A 21,070-nucleotide genomic window follows, 5' to 3' on the forward strand; every position below is an offset into this window, starting at 1 on the left:
CTCAGAGTTTCCACCTGTTTGGAATTTACATTGTATGTTTTCTATGTCTGTGTGGATTTTCTACAGGTGTTCTAGCTCCCTCTGACTCCAACAACATGCATGATGGGTAACTGGGGATTCTAAAATAGCTGCAGGTGTGAGTGAGTGAGAGCATGCAGGTTTTCTGTCTCTTTTTCTTAGGTTCGGGGTGGACTGACCTGTCCAGGATGTCCCTTGCCTTCTTGCACTGTCAAATGAGACAGACTCCTGTCCTCTGCAGGATATAGCACATGTAGTTAATGGATCAGTACATTAATTGATATTTTACTTGCACATTTTTTGCACAGAACTTCAGTTAATGAGGAGCCCAATACCAAACTGAAAATTAATTCATCTTAAACACAAGTTAAGAAAAAGTCCATATCAATGTTTCACTTAGCACACAGACAACATAATCTAAATGGGAAAACTGAACTTTTGCATCCACAAGAGGGAGACACTAAATCAGACAATGTGCACCCAGTTTACAGTTGTCAAAGCAATTTGATCTTTTCACCCATTTAAATTTCAGTTTCCAGCCTAATTTGCCTTAACTGAAGTCCATGCACATGCTTTCAAAAACGCTTTCTTCGTTCTTTTGACCTACCAGCGGTTCTTCCCAGATTTCTTTCCAGCTGTGCTTGCTGCAGCAGCAGTCTCAGGACTTGGTGCTAAAGCAAATATCAAAGTCATATGGAAGTAATGAGATCACAAGTTAGTTAAGGTCCAAATTATGTCTTTGATTTGAGTCTCCAAACTCAGTTCCACCTTTGTACTGCAATAAGAGACTTAGATGCACCTTTGCTCTTCCGGCACAAGGGGGCCTCATGTCATTGTCTTGTATATCAGTGTGCTAATTCATGATTTTTTTATGGAGCAGTGTTTTAGAATACTGAGGCCCTAAATCCTAAATGGATGTGAGGATATATTCTGTTTATACGTGCATACTCTTAAAGATCATGAAAGCTCAATGTTTCTTTCATTCTGTAACAAGCTGTATCAGTGTATGTTCTTGAAGTAAAAGAAATAAGCCTGTTGTTTTTCTTATTCTTATAAACAACTATAACTAATGCCAGACCAAAATGGTTGAGTGCCCTCACAGCTGCAGAGCATGTTTGTATAGTGTCAGGGTGTTTTAGGGACTTTAGACACCAAGCTTGAGTGTCTGTTGCCCACTCCACACTTCAGTGGTAACAGGAAAGTCCCAAATTGACCCTGGTAATTGGAACCTGTAAAAGGGTGGAGTAGGATAAGATTAAAGACAAGGAGATGAGAAGTGTTTTTTTTTTTTCATGTGTGTATATTTGCAAGATTGTGAACTGACATTTCTGATAACATTGTAGCATTTTTACATGCAGAGTAGCAATGAAATTGCATCAATTTTGCCCCCTGGTCACATCACCAGTCCCAGAAAAGAGCTGAAAGTCCCTGTGTGGCACCTCATGTGATGAACTGCAATCTAGAACAAAGTATTAGGCTTGCGTGAGCTTTTATATGCTGTATATGAGCTCATATATTTGCAGAAAAAAATATAAGCATTGTAAATTCAAAGATCCGCCATGCTAACTCTGTTCTTTGCAGAAAAGAACAATCGTCTCTAATGTACCATAGCTTGATATATTGTGTGTTCTAGACTGGAATGAGATCAGCAAAAGGTGACATGGAGCTTTATGGATGGAGTGTGAAAATTCAACATTTCTGCAATGAAACATACATGTAAAATGACACAATCCCTTAAATGATATTAGTGGACAGAAAATTTAAGAAGGGAAGTTTACCTTTCAAAGCCTTTAGGTTTTTAGGTGCCTCTCTTCTGTTCTTTTTATTTTAAGTCATCAAACAATAACACCTAAAACTGACATATATGCCGAGTTTCATTATGCTATTCTGTGTCATCATTGTCATCTATAAACTAAGCCTTTTGCAGTAAAGTAGATCCACTCTACATTACATTTAACTTTAACTGAAACAATGTTGCATTTGGATTCTGCATCTTTAGCCGCTGTCTTGATCCTGCACAAAGTTGCTGATTGCTTGTCAGTTTTGATAATGAAAAATGAAAATATGAAAAAGAGAAAAAGTATGAGCTGATTTTTTTTCTTTTGAGTGTTTACCTTAAATCGAGCATTAGACTACAGTTGTGGCAGCCAGCTACAACATCTCCATTTACTCTTGTCGTTCCTCCTTGAACTTCTTGAGAAATTCGCTGTTAGGTATTTTGAACTTGCATGCAAAACAGACAGATGTCAAAGAAGTCGGAAATGCAAAAAAAAGTTATTATGAATTCAGATAAGTGCTTTCTCTTTTCCTGCCTCACTCAGTGCAATTAAGTGTTAGACGCGTTCTGTTTCGGTTTAAAGGGAAAGCACCATCGTCAGATTACGTTCATTAAAAGCAGATGAGCGCTGGCGCAGCTGCACTGTAGACTACCTGCACCCATAGGTGCGCTTGGACACACATATAGACACATATATATCTACATCAATTATGTTGGCTCTTCTCCGTATTTGCACGAGTCAGTGTATTTTAACGCTTATCTTTGTTACACGAGTGACACCAAAAGGAAACAGGGTGATTTGATGCGATCGTCTCCCGTTTAATTTCATGGATATGGGAATTGCGCACGCTCGGTCACTCTGGTCGGACAGGTCCTTCTGAGGTGTCACTGTGTTCACACGCACACACCTGAAACTTCTTCAGATCGTGACAGTCCGCCTTCCAGTTGATGCCGAGGGTCATGACCATGAACGGTGACCACGAGTCGGTCGCCACAGCACCGCTGGATCTGCGCACCACAAACCGAGTACGTGGAAGCGGCGGGTCGACGGCTCCGGACTGTAGAAGTCGCCTCAGGGACGGTCGGGTGACAAACGGCTCACCTGCGCCTCCGGCATGCACCGGGACGGACACTTTAGAAAGTCACTGCCCCTCGGTCAGACACGCAGTGGGCTCAGTGAACAGCACCGCTCACAAGCGTCCAGCGGATACATCTTCCTTAAAGCTTCCTTTTAGGAAACGCCCGATTCCTGTCGAACCAGAGACCCGGAGCCACTCACCAGCTCAACCAGAAACTGGTGACCGCTTTTCTCCCGTAGAAGTTAAAGACTTTAGATTCCGGGAGAGTTTGCCCGGTTGTTTGGAAAGAGTCGAGGAAGAAATCCCGGTCGGCGTAATACCAGTGACCCATAGGCGGATCGAAGAAGCAGAACTGAGTCCAAATGGATATTCACTGTGCTTTTTACACCCATTTAATTACGGTAAGAGTTGCTGGCTAATGTCTGTCATAGTCATCCAGGTCATTGTAGTCCTGGGAGTTTCAGCACAAAGCAACTAGACTTCTCTTCTAGGTTCTTGAAAATGTTTCATCGCTCAACCAAGAAGAATTCCTGAACTTTATAACTGTTTATGTAAAGTTTGCCCATATTTCAAGTGTCCAAAGCCTAGCAGTGACCTGCTACTGATAGGCTGTCTACATTATTTTTGCTTTATGTCAGGGTGTCACATGGCAATGATATTTAGATTGTGTAAACAGCAGCACTACTGTGTAAAAGGTGGTAGAAAGGACAGTGGAGTTATGGTTGATGCAGAAACTGCTGCTAAGAAAATGTCCAGTCAGCTGTTCTGCAACTATTTCTCTTCAGTCACTGTCTTGCACTGACAAAAGTAGCTTACTGGGTCAACTCATAACTGAGTAGTTTGCATACTCACACATACGTGTATGTAGAGTTGCACACTTCCTTATTTCAGAAAAGGACTTGTTTGTCAAGCCAGCTTTTTAAAATTTTATCTATTCCTATATATGTTGCATACCTGCGTCCACTTGTACTTCTCTATTTCACTGGTTGCACCTTTCTTTCTGTGTCATTCCTGCTCAGGTCACTACCCTATGTATTGCTTGCCTGCTGTTCCAGAGCTGAGTTACCCTCCTGCCCACCAAAGTGAACACTTTTTGGCTGGCATCGCTCTGGCTACACATCAAGATGAAGACGGAGACACGTATGTTGGTGTTTCTAAAATCGCTTAACACTAGAAGTTTGGATGTTGCTTTGTGGTGTGTAATTTCACCATGTTCATCCATCCATTTATCCATCCCTCATATAATGAAGTCACTAATACATACATTGAACTTAACCTATGACAATGATTCATCCACCACATGCATTTTATTAATCAGAACATTTTACTCTGATGACTGTCTTAAAAGCGGAAACTTTGCAAATATGATAGACGTAAAGTCTTACCACAGTCATACATATTTATGGAATTTCTAGCTGATTGAGAGGATTTATTGTCATTCTGCTTAGACGGGGCAGACTCAGCCTACAGCTTTACTTGTAAAGGCCAAGAGTTTGAACTGTTTTATGGTTACATTTTCCTAAAATGGTCACTTGTCACAAGGTCATATTGGTCACAAAAGTTTAATGCTTTACAGAAAAGACAATTTCATAAAACAAAATGGATGGATGTCATCATTTTGAATAGTTTTTATTCTAAAAGGTCTCTCCAATTACTTAAAATTGAACTATGTTGCTTTTCTGATGTCCTTGATGGTGATGAAAAGTAATGTGAAAGATGCTTTAAGTACTCTAAATGTGACTGGTGAGACTGAATCACAGGTCATCGACAGCAAGCTTTAGCATAATCTTAACCACCGGCAACATTTAGGCATGCAAATGATATTAATATTCAACTATCAGCGCAAAAACTTTGCATAGACTTTCTGCTTTAAGCTTTCACACATAGTCCCTCGCTGATTAAGTGTGTTTTATCATATGCATGCCTGGATCTGGTATGTCTGTCTGTAGGTCAACATTTTCAAACTTTGAAGTCATTTTCACTGCCGATATTTCAAGTTTTCACAGTAGGGAAACCATAATTGAATAATGATGGTGCCCTGCTATTGCCTTCCTTTTAGAAACACAGGTCCATATGAGTACAAAAAACATAATAAAGCAAAAACTAAGGCAAGATATGAAAATTCCAGTCAGTGCCAATTCACAACGTGTCATCTCATAGCACTTCACATAATAAGATAGCAAGATAGCAGATGGCTAACAGACAACCAATACACAGAAAATATGGCAGAAACCTTAAAACTGAAGCATTTAAGTGGAATTAAGCCATCACATTTTAAAAATGGTCTCAGCTTGTTTTTTTATGTACTGTGACATGGTGAAACATCTTCTGGAAAAAGACCTTGAACAATCGATTCACATTGTCAGTCCTTACTAACCACAGACTGGTGCCCATGACAGCAGTATACACGCTGCACTATGCTCTCTGTGGACTTCACTTGTATGTTTAAACTACCATGCCAAAGGAGACTGTTATCATAAAAAGTGAAACTGGAACGGTCACTTCAATATGAAGTTAATGCCGGTGATTCAGTGGGTCTGACTCAAACAAGACTAGTCTCAACACACCCCTGTCTGACCTCACAAATAAAACTTTTCCTGTTGCACAACGTGGTTCTAAGATGTCTGTAGTATCACTTCAGTTTATTTACAGTGAACTCCATGACTTGACTAGCAGTGCATATATAACAGGTACCTCCCCCAGCCCCAATCCAGCCAAGTTCTTCACTGCTGTTTAACTTCCTGTAAAGGAAACTGGTTCATTGTCGATCAGGATTGACTCTCTTAGTGCATTTGGAGACTTTGATCTGACACACTATCCTGGGAACTGTAGATCTGAACTGCCGCATTCAGTTATCACTGCAGATATGTTTTGGTATGTGTGTCTCTAATTGTCAGTTGACTGGTCTCTAGGGTGTGGGGTTGGGGGTTGAGGATGAAGGAGCTCTTGAGGCCACATGAATGCAAATCTTAAAACTTTAACGCATGGTTTCTTTACGTTAGGTTTACCGCCCACACACACACACTAACTGCAGTGACAAACTGAGAGCACACAGACACACTCACACAGTCATGTGGCTAACAACACAGCATGTCCAAAAAATTAAATGGCACTTTGATGTTTCAGTTTCAAAAAGTATCAACATCATTTGCATCCACTAAAAACAAACTCGTGATGACCAACATTTTTCCAAGTCATAAGTCCCGTGACACACCACAGCTGTTTCTTGTCCCATATTAGCATCAGAGGCTTGTGCCGTTACCTGATCGTGGCAAGAAAAAAGAATGCACTGAATCTTGATACCAAATAGTCTTTATGAAAAGAGCCTTTTTATTTTTATATACACCAAAATCAGCCTGTCGTTGACAGTGTGGCTTCTTTAACATTGCTGCTGTAGTCTGATTTAATTTTTCATCTGCACCTGCTGTATCATTAGACCATCTGTTATTTAAACTTGCAGATTAGATAGAAAAAACTGAAAAGCATATATGAGTATTTTATTTTATTTTTTTTATCTTTACTGGAAACTTACTGCAGCAAAGATTCAGTGCAGAAACATTTCACAAACTCTAGCCCCTTAGGGCTTTGACTGGTTGTGTAGTATCTACTTCTTGCTTTGTGGTTCTTTGAAACTTTGTGTGAATTCTGTAGAAAAAAAAAACACTTGCAGCCCCTTTATCCTTTTCACACTATATGTATGTGAGTGTGTGTGTACGTGCGTGTATGCATAAGTGAGTGATGGTGAGCACGCACTTACGTCAATGTCACTGTTCATCCTCTGTTCTCAGCGCCCTTAGTTTCGGGAAAGCCAGTGAGTGCTCAGTCTTTAAACATGATTGTGGTTTTTCTCAGGTGTCTCTGTCTCTCTCTCTTTTTTCACTGTGTTTTTAAATGAATGGGCTCAAAAAACCCAAACATCCGCTTCTGACTTCCTCATTTACCGATTCTTTCTATCAGCTTCATCTCTCTCTCTCGCTCTCTCTCTCCCTCTCGCGCTCTCTCTCTCTCTCTCTCTTTCTATTGTGTGTCAGTTGTACGTGTGATGCGCAGGTATACTGATTTACCAACAGCTCCTACAAACAACAATTCTGTATCCTTCTGGTTTGCCAGTGGGTTTATGTACACAAAAATGTTGTTACATACTGAGATTAGTGTAGATGCTGCAAGAGGGAAAAAATGACCTAAAGCGTTAGGATATATCATCTTATAACTGTTGCATTTAGAAAAAAAAAAACATCTCACAGTACTGTATAAGTGACTAAATGGAAATTAATTACAATTCATTCCTTGGTGACCATGAATAACTGAGTTGCATTTAGGTGTTCTATAAACTCATCTTTTTTTCTTTTTTTTAATAGGAGGAAATACTTCTTTTCTATATTTTGTAGTGTTAGTATGCTCTGTAAGTTACCCCACATCCTTCTGGATAGTAACCTGATTGTCAAATGTAGTTATTTGTATTAGTCACTCACTCTCTTATTGACGATGAAGAGACATGTCAGAGGAAAAGACAGTGTTTGCTCCAGTCTTCTCCCTTACCTGTTTTCTATCATTCAACACCTCTCAGCTGTGATACTACACGTTAATACTAACCATCATATTATTGTTAAAAATAACATATCCTCATCATCAGTGAAGGTTTCTATAACAGAGCTCCAAAAGACCATCAAATACACATTAATTAATGTTCTGACTGACTCCAGGTTGAAACAGTTTTGAATTTTACAATTGTAGGTGTTATACTTGTGATGGATGTCAAAGACAACAAGAAAACCAGGATCCCACAAAACAATAAAGTAGCTGCTCATCCAGGTTTCCTCAGATACATTTCCTCTGTGAATACCTTTGCTCCAGTGAAATCTAGAACTAGTCCCATTGTTCATGACGTAGACAGGTTATGCAATAAGCATCATTTCTTGTTAACTAGGCTGTGTTGCAACTCTTTGCTTTTGTTTTGTTTACTATTCACACAAACTGACACATCACCTCATTGCTCAGCTGGTCCACAGACCACAGGCTTCAGTCTGATCATTCAGTCTGGCTCAGCCTCGATACCGAACAGGATACCACACGTATGCTGCTTCTCTCTTTTCTTTCTCTCTCACACATACACATACAGTTGGACTGTCTATGTTAATCTGACAAGTTCAGAACTCCTGTATCTGCGTCAGTGCCGCTATGGCTGAGGTTATCTGGGGCTGTGGTCTGCCCCACTTCCAGGAACCAGAAACAGTGCAGTTTCATCTTAAGAGAAAAAGAGAGAGATGGATACAGATATAGTTGGGTGTAGCAAGAATGATAGGTCGACTTTATGCCTGTATGAAGGCAACCATCTCAATGACCCCAGTTTTTAGAGAGCTGACTTAGGCTCTGATTCAGTATTTATTCACAATGTCAAACTGCACCTGGCATTTGTGTTTCTGTTCATCAGAGCATCACGTTTCACTTGTTCCCTCACGGCTCAGAATGACAAAAACCTGGTCAAGTCATACTTGAACATCACTATATGTGACTGTCCATATATGGTGCCTTGATTAGTCACTCTAATGTGCAGGGTTTTTTGTTGAGGCAAATGATAGGCAGTTGATAGCATGTTCAGTAAACATGACCAGAACGTTGTTGATACAGGTTTGTGCTGAGCTAATTTACAGGAACAGGGATCAGCTGAGGAAAGAACCGTCACGCTCACTTGAAATGCAAAGTTCTGCTTTTCACTCTACTCTCAGAAGCAAATAATCTAATTGTTTATTGTAGTTGCACTTCCAATCTGACCTTCCACAGCAACGTCTAGGTTTTTACCCATGCTTTAGATATCATCTCCATGGCGTCTCAAACATGTGCAATAGTAATGCATGCATGCACACATGGACATGTAGCTTATCTTAATCCTACACTATTTTTAAATTGTTCAAATAGACAGCATGGCATGACTTTCTTTACTTTTCTGCAACCACCAAGTGAAGGTTGGTATGTGTTTGTCCTTCATTTACAGACCGCAGACATTATTCTGTTCATACTTGCTTTTGTCAGACTGTCAAAAAAATGTAGTCTTTCCACTATAAATACAAATATTGTGTAAGCAGTGTGGTTTTCATGTGGTTTGAAGACATTATTAGACTAAGATGATACTGTTATCAGAGAGGTTGACAGACAGACAGACAGACAGACAGAACAGATACACTGCATGTCAGGTTGATAGATATGAACATATATACATGCATGTACATCTTACTCGTCAGAGTGTAAATACATGTTATATATGTGTTTATGCATGTCGTCTTTAATTTACTTCAGGTAGGAAGTTACTGCCTTTATTGACTTCATGTCAGTGGGACACATCACTGAGAGAAAAGTGTCGCAAATGTTTTTGTCACAGTGAGAACTTATTTTTTGACATCATATTCTGTGCAAGGCACTTTTATCTCATTCTCAAGAAGTGTCCCTGTTTCCTGTTGCTTGTTTTACGTGTATGTCTGACTATGACTTATCCACTAGACGGTGACCGACTAAACCTACAGAAAGCCCCTGTCAGAAATCATATAGCCTTATGGTTAAATTTCAGAGCACATAGAGCAAGATAGAGGCAAAAGAATAATGCCTTTGTCAGTGACAACAGGAAGTGACATAAAGCAAGGCTCTTACTGGAAGCCGCTCCTTTTGATAACATTAAAAAGACAAAAAAAAAAGAAAAGAAAAAACGTGAAACTGGTATAGTGTTCTCTACAGCATGCCCTTTCCCCTCAGTTTTTTGCTCTTCCCTGTCCTAACTTTGGCCTGCATTTCTTCTTTCCCCTTATGTAAAGACCACAGAGAGTGAGTGGTTTTCCCTTTAGTCTTGATTGCTGCGTGTGATAAGTACTATGAGTCATGCCTGTACATCTGTTGAGCTCCTTGGTACAACTGTCAGTGAGCTCATTAAGATTAAAATGATCAAGCACAATGTTGTACCTCTGAAAACAAAACAATCTTCGATCTATTACATGTTAAGTTTGAAAGGCCATGAGGTGATTGTATAAATGTTTGTCCTAAAAAATATTTATCTAAAACTACTTTTAGTAGCTGGTTAGCAGAGTTTAGCATAAGGATTGAAAACTAGGGGAAAAGCTAATCTAGATCTGCCAGGGAGGAAAACAAAATCCACCTACCAGCACTAAAAAGCACACTATGTTAAATCCCAACTGTTTAATCTGTATGACAGCAGTGTGTGTACTAAATTGAACAGAAAAATAAAATTTTCTGCAGCTGTGAAGTTGCCAGGCAACAAGCAGGGACTTCCAAGTGTCCTTGCTCTGGGCCCAGACAGTCTGTCACTTTACTTCTGCAAAACCACAACTTGTTGATTTAAAAAAAAACAAAAAGTAAAACAACAATGAGAAGCAGGATGTTAATTAGTGAGCTATAGGGTTATTACCAGGTGACCTTTGCGACCTTCAGGGGAGTCAGGTTCACTATTTCTCTATTTCCAATCTTATTGCTTCGCAAAACTACTTTCTACTTGCTGGAGCTTCATATTTGATATAGACATCCATCTTCTCATCCCCCACTGTGCTAAAGAGAAAATGCGTTATGCAAAATGTTGACCTATTGTTTAAACTGGACTTTTGTATGGTAAATGACTTTCTGGGTTTAAATGTTAGGTGAATGTAAGATATGGAGAAAAACTCATCAGACATTAAGTGCAAATTCAAATGTGATATAGGTTCAGACATTTTCCGCTTAAGCCAAAATTACATGTAGTCAGTAGGTCATAGCCAGTTAGTTACCCTTTGAAACATTAACTTTTACCCGTTAAGTTTGTGTTTTTATGTGTGTTTGTGTCCATTTCAGAGCTCTCCATATAGCTGTGGTGCAAGGGGAACTGGCCATTGTCTTCAAACTAATCGAGCTCTTGCTGCGGGCTCGCAGAGGCCTCGATATCTACAACAATCTTCGTCAGGTGAAACAGATACATTGATAAAAACACTTTGAATACACGCATGTCACAGACCTGACCATTCAATCATATATGTTCACATATTTACCATTTTTAATTTTACAAATATACAATTAGAATTATTAGTTACATTTAAAGCACAGTGCTGTTTTCATTTTGAATTTGACAGACATGTAATCCACGTGTAATGTGAAAGATGTTTTGGATGTTTCAGTTAAGTTTGGTTTTGAGGTCTTAGATGAAGTCAGTTTATTATGTTGAAGGTCTGGACTAAATGTAGAATAGACGTGCAATGTGGTACTTTTGTCCTAACAACCACAGTATTAAAACAAACAAATTCCCCTGCCTCACCCTTTTGATAACAGTAACATGGAAAAGAATGAAAGAGGAAGTGCCTTGGTTTCCTCCTTGCCTTGCATTGCTTTATTGCATGCTCTTACAGTCATGACGGCTGAGTGTGCAGTGGAATTCACCCTTCCTGGTTTCTTCACCTGTATTTGCCACAAGCCAAAGCCATGTACATTCTGGGAAGCACAATGTGTGCTTTCCAATGTTCTGTTTTATTTTTTACATGGCTATCTAGTCTTCAGTTTCCCTACAGCAAGGGATTTTTCAGGGTTTACATGTAGGATTTACCATGTTGTGAAACTGACAGGAGAGACACAAGATGATTAAGTGTGCAAAGAATGACTCACATTAAAACTCACAAATCATTCAACCAAATCTTATGTCTTGGCTCTAAGTAAAAAATATAAACAGGCTGGGAAATTGCAGGACATTAGTTTCAAACATGTCTTTTGTAACTTTAACGCTATAGTTTTTTTGTATTCCTGCATGTAAAGTGTCTGACAGTCTGCAGTTCAAACAGATATTAATGGGCAAAAAGATCTAACGCACTTACACTGCAGTGACTAGTCTTTCTTATGAAAACTCCCCATGTAGTAACTTCAAATAAATCATAAGCTACAGTGTATTTTACTGGAATGTGTACAAGGAATTGTTTTTTGAATGTTTCCTAATCCAGGACTGTCCCAACCACTGGCTTTAGGCCAACACTTCCACATTCTCTTCCCCTTTGCTGTCTCCACCTCCCTGCCCTTCTGATCTGCATTCTGCCAGCTTTCTTTTTTTTTTCTTTCTTCAACACAGAAAGCACCTGAGCTGTGCAGAGCTCTAGTTCACAAGGCTGGGGTTTCACACCACACAGGACGCCACAGGCATGCTTACCAGAAATACTGCTATCATCGGTCGTTCTTTCCTTGTCACTAAGGCTTGACAGCATAGGTTTTTGTGATATCCTGTGTCTGCCCTGTGTATGAAAATGCGTGTACCACACACAGGCACGCCTGCACATGCACACGCACGCACATGCACACTCGTGCACACACGCACACGCGCGCGCACACACACACACACACACACACACACACACACACACACACACACACACACTTTTCACATGCACACATTTCATGTCATGTGCAGTTATAGCCAAAAAGGGAGATTTACAGGACCTGTCATTGTCATTTGCCTACCAGATTGTGTGGTTGTGACCAACTACTGGCATACAGAATACATTTCACTTCCACATCAAAATAAGACTAGGGAAATTTTTATTTTTCAAATCATAAAGCTTACTAGACAGACTGCTACACAATTTCCAGCACTGTCCAACTTCCCAAACACAAATAAAAACATGTTTTCTTCCCATATCGATGACAAATCCTGGGTTTCTGTGGTTTTACATATGGAACTTTTTGACAGAGTGTTACTATCAGTACCATAACTCCACAATAGTGCATGCACTCTTTGCTTTCCACTCCCAGAACTACTATGATGCTATAAAGACAGCTGATTAATACACCCACACTGGTGCTGCTATCAGTGTAGCTACAACAACGCCACAGCAGTCTACTTTTTGCTGCTCCCGTGACAGCTGATGGTGTAGTTAGTGCACTAACATTAGTGGAGACTGAATCCCTTGGGGCACTAACACTGAAACATGCACTGATAATTATGTTTATTAAATCATAATCCACATGCATGAGTGTGTGTTACTGTAACAATTCATTATGCAGATGGTAATGTAAGAATTCAGTAACTTTTCTCAGTTTGTTTATAGTATGTTGGTGGCATGCCAAGTTATTTTTTTAGTGCGTGTGTGTGTGCATGTGTGTGCACAATGAAACAGCCGTGTGTTCTTGTGTGTGTTTTAGTATCTTTGTTCCGAGAAGTCACATGACCACCCCGCCTTGCTTTGTGCTGTTTCTCAACATACCTTGCACTGAGGTTCAGAGGGTAGTTTACAGGGACTTTCCCTTCCTGCGCGTGTCTCTCTCTCTCTCTCTCTCTCTCTCTCTCTCTCTCTCTCTCTCTCTCTCTCTCTCTCTCTCTCTCTCTCTCTCTCTCTCTCTCTCTCTCTCTCTCTCTCTCTCTCTCTCTCTCTTTCCGCATTTTTTGCTCACTCTCTCTACTGTCTCCCTTTTTATATCTCTTGCTGCATATACCTTAAGAGAATTTAGTTTCTAACCATAAACGATGAACATACTGATCCACAACACTGACGTAAGAGCACATGATGTTTATTTGTGCAACGGGACTGGCTTTACCCTCTAGTGTTCACCACAGAAACAAAATGTCTTTTGTTGCCTTCCATCTTTCTTTGTGCTTGTCCCTGCCAGCAGCCTGGGGCTAATTTTCATGCTTTAAATCCTCCTCTCCTCTCATCTTTTCACCTCATGTTGATCTACTCATTTTGCAAGAATGCAAGTGTATGAGGACAGACCCAGGGGAAAGAGAAGGGTTTTTCCCTCGTTATCCTGCCTTTCCCCTGGACTATACTCTGCCACTTCCGCTTCTTCCTTTTTCCTCTGTCTCCCCACCCTAACTCCCCCTTCAATCTCTTCCCACCCTCCCTCTTATCGTAGATGGATTTTTGTTTAGTCATTCTGAAATCCTTTACAGGAAGTCAGAACCAGAGACTGCCAACTATTTTGAAGGCCATAAAAGGCCTTGGTGTGAAAGGTAAATTCATAAGTTCCAGAAAGGACCAAAGACGGAGAATTTAACTTGTGCAGTGTGGCGACAAATTATTAGAATGACTGCTTATTACAATACTGTTTAACAATGAATGCTTATTATAAGAAGTTCCGATAACACACTGGGAATGTAATTATATAAGTGAGTGTGCATGCACTCACATGTGTGTGTGAGTCACAGGATTCAGGGAAACAAAGGCTAACGGGAGGAACACTTGCATTGACAAACTGGAGGAATTCCACAAAGATGCTCTCCTACTGTTAGACTACTTTTAAAATAGCCTTTACTGGAACAAACCCTCAGTGCGCGGGTATGCACGTACACACACACACACACACACACACACACACACACACACACACACACACACACACACACACACACACACACACACACACACACACACACAAATAGCAAAAGGGAAACTTGGATCACAATCTGTTACTGACTGCTGCAATTATTGTGTAACTTGATTAGCAGCTAAAAAGTCCAGGTCAAGACTTCCCTTTATGACTGAACAAACAACTGAACATTGCTTAATTTAATTTGACGGCTTGTTGTCTGTGACCTCCCTGGCCATAGATGACATAATTAACATCAAGATGATACATGGTGACCTCACCAATGGGAACATCCTAGATTGCTAAAGGGATTTTATTCTGAATTCAGTAGATTCATTCAGGCAAACACCTGGTGAAATGCTCATGCTTGTTAGCAATGTTTGTTCGGTGACGTATGGTGCAAAGGTCAAACCCGACACAGAGTTTTTGGACTTTGTTTTCATTGCTGTCAACTGTGCATGGGTCATGTATGTCTGTGTATAGGTAGTACATGAATACAGGGGCCTGTATTCCATGATCTTCTGATGTGCAATAGTCACAGTATAATCAGACGCAGTTTCTTGTTTATTTATTCTAAGGATGGTTATTGTTTTATTGTGCCATTGACCTTTCCCTTGCAGGACAGGGGAGAGATAAAGTGAGGCCTTTATTATACATCAACATACTCTTCCGCTATCCGCTATGATGTCACCAACTGGTTTGCGGACTATAGTTTTAAAACCACAAGTTCTACATTTTGCCTGTTGCCATCTTGTTTCTTTTGGAATTGAGAATAAATGAAGAGTGGATCTGACTAAGAACTCGAGGACTCTGCATGGCCATGTAACCGCAACTTGTCAATCACACTGTATCGATCACCCTGCTTTGTCATTTATCTTACTCTAAATGGGGCCATAATTTCAAATTAAAGCTGCAAGCAGCGATGGACGGGTCCTCGCATCCACGCTGGTCGTGAATCCACGCACGTCCACCAGGTGGCGCTGTGACTGAGAGTGTATGTCAGCCTCTGAATCGCATCTGGACCAGAGTCCAATCATACATTTAAAATTTCAGCCAGACTGTAGCATGTTCAGAGCAGTTATAGAGCATTTCCTGTCTATCCACCAGGTGGCGCTGTAACTCAGAGTGTATTTCACACAGTGGATGTGATGAGGGTTGGACTCTGATCACTCATGAAAAGTTTCAGGCTGATTTGATCATGTAGAGGCCAGTTATACAGCATTTACTGTCCCTCCATCAGGTGGCGCTGCGACTGAGAGTGTCTGTTGGCCTGTAGATGTGATCAGGATTGGATTGTGATCACACATGGAAAGTTTGAGGCAGATTGGAGCATGCAGAGGAGAGTTATACAGCAGTTGATGTTTCATGGCGAAGCATCAAAACGCTGATGGTCGCCATGGCCACGCCATTTGGCTTCTGGTTAAACTTTTGATAACTTTTCCAAACCAAGTCCTGCTGTGTGGACTGACAAAATTTCAGGTCTCCTGGAATTATCCCCTAGGAGGTATTAACTCTCAAAAATGAGAAAAATCATCAAAAATCTCACAATTAATCCAAGATGGCCGACTTCCTGTTGGGTTTAGGACATGGCTCCAAGAGGCTTTTTTGTGCGTCCTGATGTGCTCTATAAGCCTCCCAAATTTCATGGATGTAGGTGAAACGTGCTGGGGGGGCTGTTTGTTAAAAATACTGTAGGGGGCGCTATAGCATGTGCAGTGCCGAGATGCATACAGTGTTGTTCCTTGGGTCAATGGTGATGTGTGTGGTAATTTTTGTGAGCATTGGAGTATTCCTAACCTGTCAGAAAGGGCTTTGTTTTTCATGGCGATATTTGGTTGCTACGGCAACAGCGTTACATGAAATGTCACACCCTTCACAGTGTGTGATTGTCAAGAGGTGAAGACTCGACTGACCAATTTCCAGCATGATATCACCAAGTTTGGGGCCATTGTACCTGAAAATATAAGGCCTTAAACTTACTATTACCAACAGGTGGCGCTATGACTTTTTCAAAATTTATGAGTGTGGATGTGTTCAGACTGGACCTGGTATCCAGCATGTGAAGTCTGAGGCAGATAGGATGTTGTTCAGCTGAGATATGAATCGTTAAATTTTCATGGCGAAACATCGAAATTGGTTTGGCCGCCACAGACACGCCCTTTGATGACAAGTCACCATTTTCACTGGGATGCATCATCAATGTGTTTAGGCTGTTGTCACTGCATTTGAAGTGAATATGATCAACCGGGTAACAATAGGGCATGAAAGTGTAAAAGATGTCTATTTCCTGAAACCACAAGGTGGCGCTATGACTGTCAATGAATATCCCTATGTGGATGACATCAGGACAGGACTGTCATCATACATGTAAAGTTTCAGGCAGATTGGAGCATGTTGAGAAGAATTAGACACCACTTCCTGTTTCATGGCGAAGGATCAATTGTTTGAGGCTCCGCCATGGCCACACCTTTTGGCTTCTGGTTGAGTTTTTGATAACTTTTCATCAGAAAGGTCTGGTGCATGTACTAGCCAAATTTCAGTTCTCTCAGACTTATCCACTAGGAGCTATAAATTTTGACAAATGTACAGCAAATTCAAGATGGCCGACTTCCTGTTGGGTTTAGGGTGTGGCTGTGATTGACTTTTTGGTGTGTCCTGATGTGGTGCATATGCCCACCAAATATTGTAGCTGTAAATAAAACATTGTGGAAGTTGGCCTAATGACCACTGTTTCAATTTTGCAGGTGGCGCTATAGAGCCATTTTTTCACACATATGCGCAACTCCCATAAAATATCAAATTTTTCGCCAGTCCTGATGTGCACGCCAAATTTCACGCGTTTTGGTTCATGATAAGGCCGCCAAAAAGGCAAGTCATTTCCCGAGGAGCAATTAAGTTTGAAAAATTTACAGCAAATTGAAGGTGGCCGACTTCCTGTTGGGTTTAGGGCGTGGCTGTAATTGACTTTTTGGTGTGTCCAGATGTTCTGCATATGCCCACCAAATATTGTAGCTGTACATGAAACATTGTGGCAGTTGGCCTAATGACTACTTTTTCAAGTTTGCAGGTGGCGCTATAGAGCCATTTTGCCACGCACATGCGCAACTCCCATAAAATATGAAATTTTTCGCCAGTCCTGATGTGCATGCCAAATTTCACGCGTTTTGGAGTATGATAAGGCCGCCAAAAAGCCAATTTACTTTACGGGAGAAAAAAAAAAAAAAAAAAAAAATAATAATAATAATAATAAACCCTAGGGTTTCAATAGGGTCCTTGGCACCGCTGGTGCCTTGGACAGTCGGTGCCCTGGCACCGCCTGTCCTTCGCACCCTCGGTGCTCGGACCCTAAAAATAGCATCATGCTGTATCAAAAAAGTACTGGGATCTGTCTTAGACCATAAAGTCATTACCGAGGTAATAAATCAAGGAAAAAGTGGAGTCATTTTCTAATCTTCTATGCAGCTCACTCCCTGGTGACCATTATGATCAAGGCAGGAATAAGGCACTTCCTTCATTCCCTTTGCTTTTCACACTTAGATGCTGCGTCGATCATTCACATAGTCTATGGCCAGAACACTGACACAAAGAAATGTATTTGTTTTAACCTGAATATTTCAAAATTTAAGGCAAGGGGAGATGTCTTTGTGGATAGCAAAGAGTGGCAACACTGTTCAGCATTGGTGACGAGATAATACCCTATGAATGTTGTCAAATGTGTATTTCATAAAATAATAAAAATTCTTGTGTGTGTTTTTCAGTGTATTACATTTCTATTGTTGTGGACCTAAGTATACCGGTTTGTCTAAACTGTTATTTTTGTTGTCATCATCCCTCAGACTCCCCTTCATCTAGCAGTGATCACCAAGCAGGCAGACATGGTGGAAGCTCTGTTGAAAGCGGGTGCCGACCCTGGAGCATTGGACCGAAATGGCCAAACAGCACTCCATCTCTGCTGTGAATATGACCAGCGTGACTGTCTGTCTCTAGTACTTTCTCGGTCCCCAAACTCCAAATGCCTAGAGATCAGAAACTATGAGGGTGAGTTGTGGTTTACTGGAGATGCTCTTTGGTATATATTGCATTAAAAGTGATGTTGCCAAAGAAAGATCTAGGCTTTTAGGTGCAATGGCATAACCTCTGGTCTCTGGAAAAATACATTGACCAACTCAGTTCGGTTCAGTACAGTTCATTAACAACACTGTGAGTTTTGTTATGATTCTTATAGTATGTTCTAAAATATTCACAATGTACTTGTCATGAAAGATATTTTTCATATTTTATTTTTCTATGCGTAGAAAGTGGCCTGTCTTCCATGCTTTGCTTTGTCACTGTTTCCAGGTTTGAGTCCTCTCCATCTGGCTGTGCTGCGAGGCTGTAAGGATTTGGCGAGAATGTTACTGGATGCAGGAGCTGACATCAATGCTATGGTAAGTCCCTACTGCACTGACTCAGCACTCTGGGTTTCACAACTGCTCACAAATTTTACATTTTCTATCTCTGCATTTTCTGACTTGTCCCATGGTTCTTCTTTCCTACAATTTAAGGACATCAAAAGTGGCCAGAGTCCTCTCATGCATGCTGTGGAGGCCAACAATGCAGACATGGTCCACTTCCTCATTGAGGTAATGAGAGTGAGTGGGCAGATCAGAGAGAAGGGTTGTGACTCCACTCAGCTCTATTTTGATTTCTTTTCGAGTTTATGGACAAAAATTTCAAAGAATTTAAATAAAATGTAGAATGTTTTGTTCTCCTTTCTCCAACTCCTCTTTCAAAGCATTTTCTCTGCCTGTCCAGTCTAACTCTCCATCATCCTCTCGATTAATATGTCTTTTGTATACATTTCTGTGCCTAACTGCATGTTCTCTTACTTTCTTTTTGAATCACATGTTTCTGTTGCAGAATGGATGTGATGTCAATAGCCAGTCATACAGCGGGAACACAGCCCTGCACAGTGCCTGTGGCCGAAGTCAGGTGGACACTGTGCGGCTGCTGCTTAAAAGTGGAGCTGACAGCAGCCTCAAGAATTACCACAATGACACCCCAGTGATGGTGGCGAACAACAAAAAGGTGAATGAGGAGATGATAGAAAGAAAAAATATGCACAATGAAGCTGACCTGGCAGAAAGTCTTGCAGTGTCAGTCCTTCTTATGGCTGTACCTCACCGCTTCAGGACAATTTGGCACTTGAAAACATCCATCCATTCTCTGTACACCGCTTTATCCTCACTGGGGTCGTGGGGGGTGCTGGAGCCTATCCCAGCTGACTCGGGCGAAGGCAGGGGACACCCTGGACAGGTCGCCAGTCTGTCACAGGGCTACATATACAGACAAACAATCACAATCACATTCACACCTGCGGGCAATTTAGAGTAACCAATTAACCTCAGCATATTTTTGGACTGTGGGAGGAAGCCGGAGTGCCCGGAGAAAACCCACGCATGCACAGGGAGAACATGCAAACTCCATGCAGAAAGATCCCAGGCCCAGAGGATCTTCTTGCTGCAAGGCGAAAGTGCTAATCACTACTCCACTGTGCAGCCCCCACTTGAAAACAGTAAACACCCAAAAGGTTACCAAACTGACAGTTGATGACTTGCTCGCCAATGTCCAAGTTTTCCATCGCTCACTATAATTTTTTGCTGGAAAATTCCATCCACATGTTAAGACAGTTAGTCAGAACAAATGCACACAATTGCAAAACCTATTACAGTCAGCTCTGATTGGGATAGGTAGGAAGAAATGGTTCTGAGCCAGGGTGGTAGTTGGTAAATGTGTGTATCCTTCCCCCTAGAGGCAAGATCTGAATGTTGCAGTCTATTCTCCACCACTGTCTCAAGAGATGCTTTTGTAGATCTATGACACTCACTTTAGGTCATGCATAATGGTTGTAACAGACTATAACTCTTTTATAGATAGCTGATGTGTTACGAGGGAGAGGCTCCAAGCAGATAAGAGATCAAAATCAACTTTGTGTGTCACCGCATGGAAGCAGCTTAACAGAAAATGGTGAGTTTACATACAAGACAACACAGTGTCAAAAATCATAACATATTCTAGGTACTCTTCTTGTTTCAAGTAGAAAGCCTGACATAATTTCAGTATACCTTATGTAATGTCAATAAAGATGCCTCCATTCATTCCTCTCTTTTAGGATCCCCATCTCCCAGCCATAGTCACGGATGTTCACCCTCAACGACACCGCATGCCTTACATCGTAGCGCTTCCCACTCGCCATCTACGCTTGCATTTCCATTTTACTAGTTCACAGCTGTTGTCCAGTGAAACTTGCAACTACCTCCACACACCAAGCATCAAGGGGACAACCAGACTGGGGAAAACAGAAAAGCTGAGCAGCTGCAGCGATCATTTGGAATGCACATGCACATATGCATCAATGGAAGTGTGCTACTGCATGAAATTAGCGCTGATCATAAAGGACATTTTTGAAACTGCCAGCAGATATCAGTAAATGGTAGACACGAACCAAAGATCAATGAACCCCAAATACCCTTTTTAAAGTATTTTCAAGCATTTTGCTTCTATTTATGAAAGAGGACAATTGCTAAATGGATAGAAGAGAGAGTTATGTGGATTCTGTGTAGATTTCATTTGCCTTCCTTGAACTGTGATATTGTGTTTATATTGTCAACAGGCACATGAGCACCCCAAGCCTTGTTCAAGTTTCCAATATACTGTAATTGTACTGTCAAATCCTTCCCTGTAGCTGTCTTTCAGATCAGTTAGTGTGCATATGTGTTTGTTTTTCTATTACTGTCAAAAGTTGTAAATATTTTTTATATAAAATACATCTAACAGACTCACTTTTGTGTTGTTTTCGTCTTATCGTGCAACTGTAACCTTTGAGAATTTGAAAGCAAAGCTG

The 21,070-nt window shown here is 40.9% G+C and overlaps 1 protein-coding gene across 1 annotated transcript; it reads left to right on the top strand.

Moving 5' to 3' along the window:
* Window positions 1–2,443: 2,443 nt before the first annotated feature.
* bcl3 (BCL3 transcription coactivator) lies at window positions 2,444–21,008 on the top strand. Its single transcript, XM_022198024.2, has 9 exons — window positions 2,444–3,275; window positions 3,894–4,014; window positions 10,702–10,810; window positions 18,024–18,225; window positions 18,526–18,614; window positions 18,732–18,809; window positions 19,087–19,254; window positions 20,100–20,193; window positions 20,339–21,008. Exons 1-9 carry the CDS (start codon window positions 2,744–2,746, stop codon window positions 20,446–20,448), a joined length of 1,503 nt encoding a protein of 500 aa, XP_022053716.1. The 5' UTR covers window positions 2,444–2,743; the 3' UTR covers window positions 20,449–21,008.
* Window positions 21,009–21,070: the final 62 nt, after the last annotated feature.

Source organism: Acanthochromis polyacanthus, chromosome 12 (genome assembly GCF_021347895.1).
Source record: "Acanthochromis polyacanthus isolate Apoly-LR-REF ecotype Palm Island chromosome 12, KAUST_Apoly_ChrSc, whole genome shotgun sequence".
In the NCBI taxonomy this organism is placed as follows: domain Eukaryota; kingdom Metazoa; phylum Chordata; class Actinopteri; family Pomacentridae; genus Acanthochromis; species Acanthochromis polyacanthus.

Coding starts and splice junctions, on each gene's coding strand:
- bcl3 (XM_022198024.2), top strand. CDS start 2,744: ATGCCGAGGGTCATGACCATGAACGGTGACCACGAGTCGGTCGCCACA. Junction 4,015..10,701: donor CAAGATGAAGACGGAGACAC/GTATGTTGGTGT, acceptor TGTCCATTTCAG/AGCTCTCCATATAGCTGTGG. Junction 18,810..19,086: donor TGGTCCACTTCCTCATTGAG/GTAATGAGAGTG, acceptor TTTCTGTTGCAG/AATGGATGTGATGTCAATAG.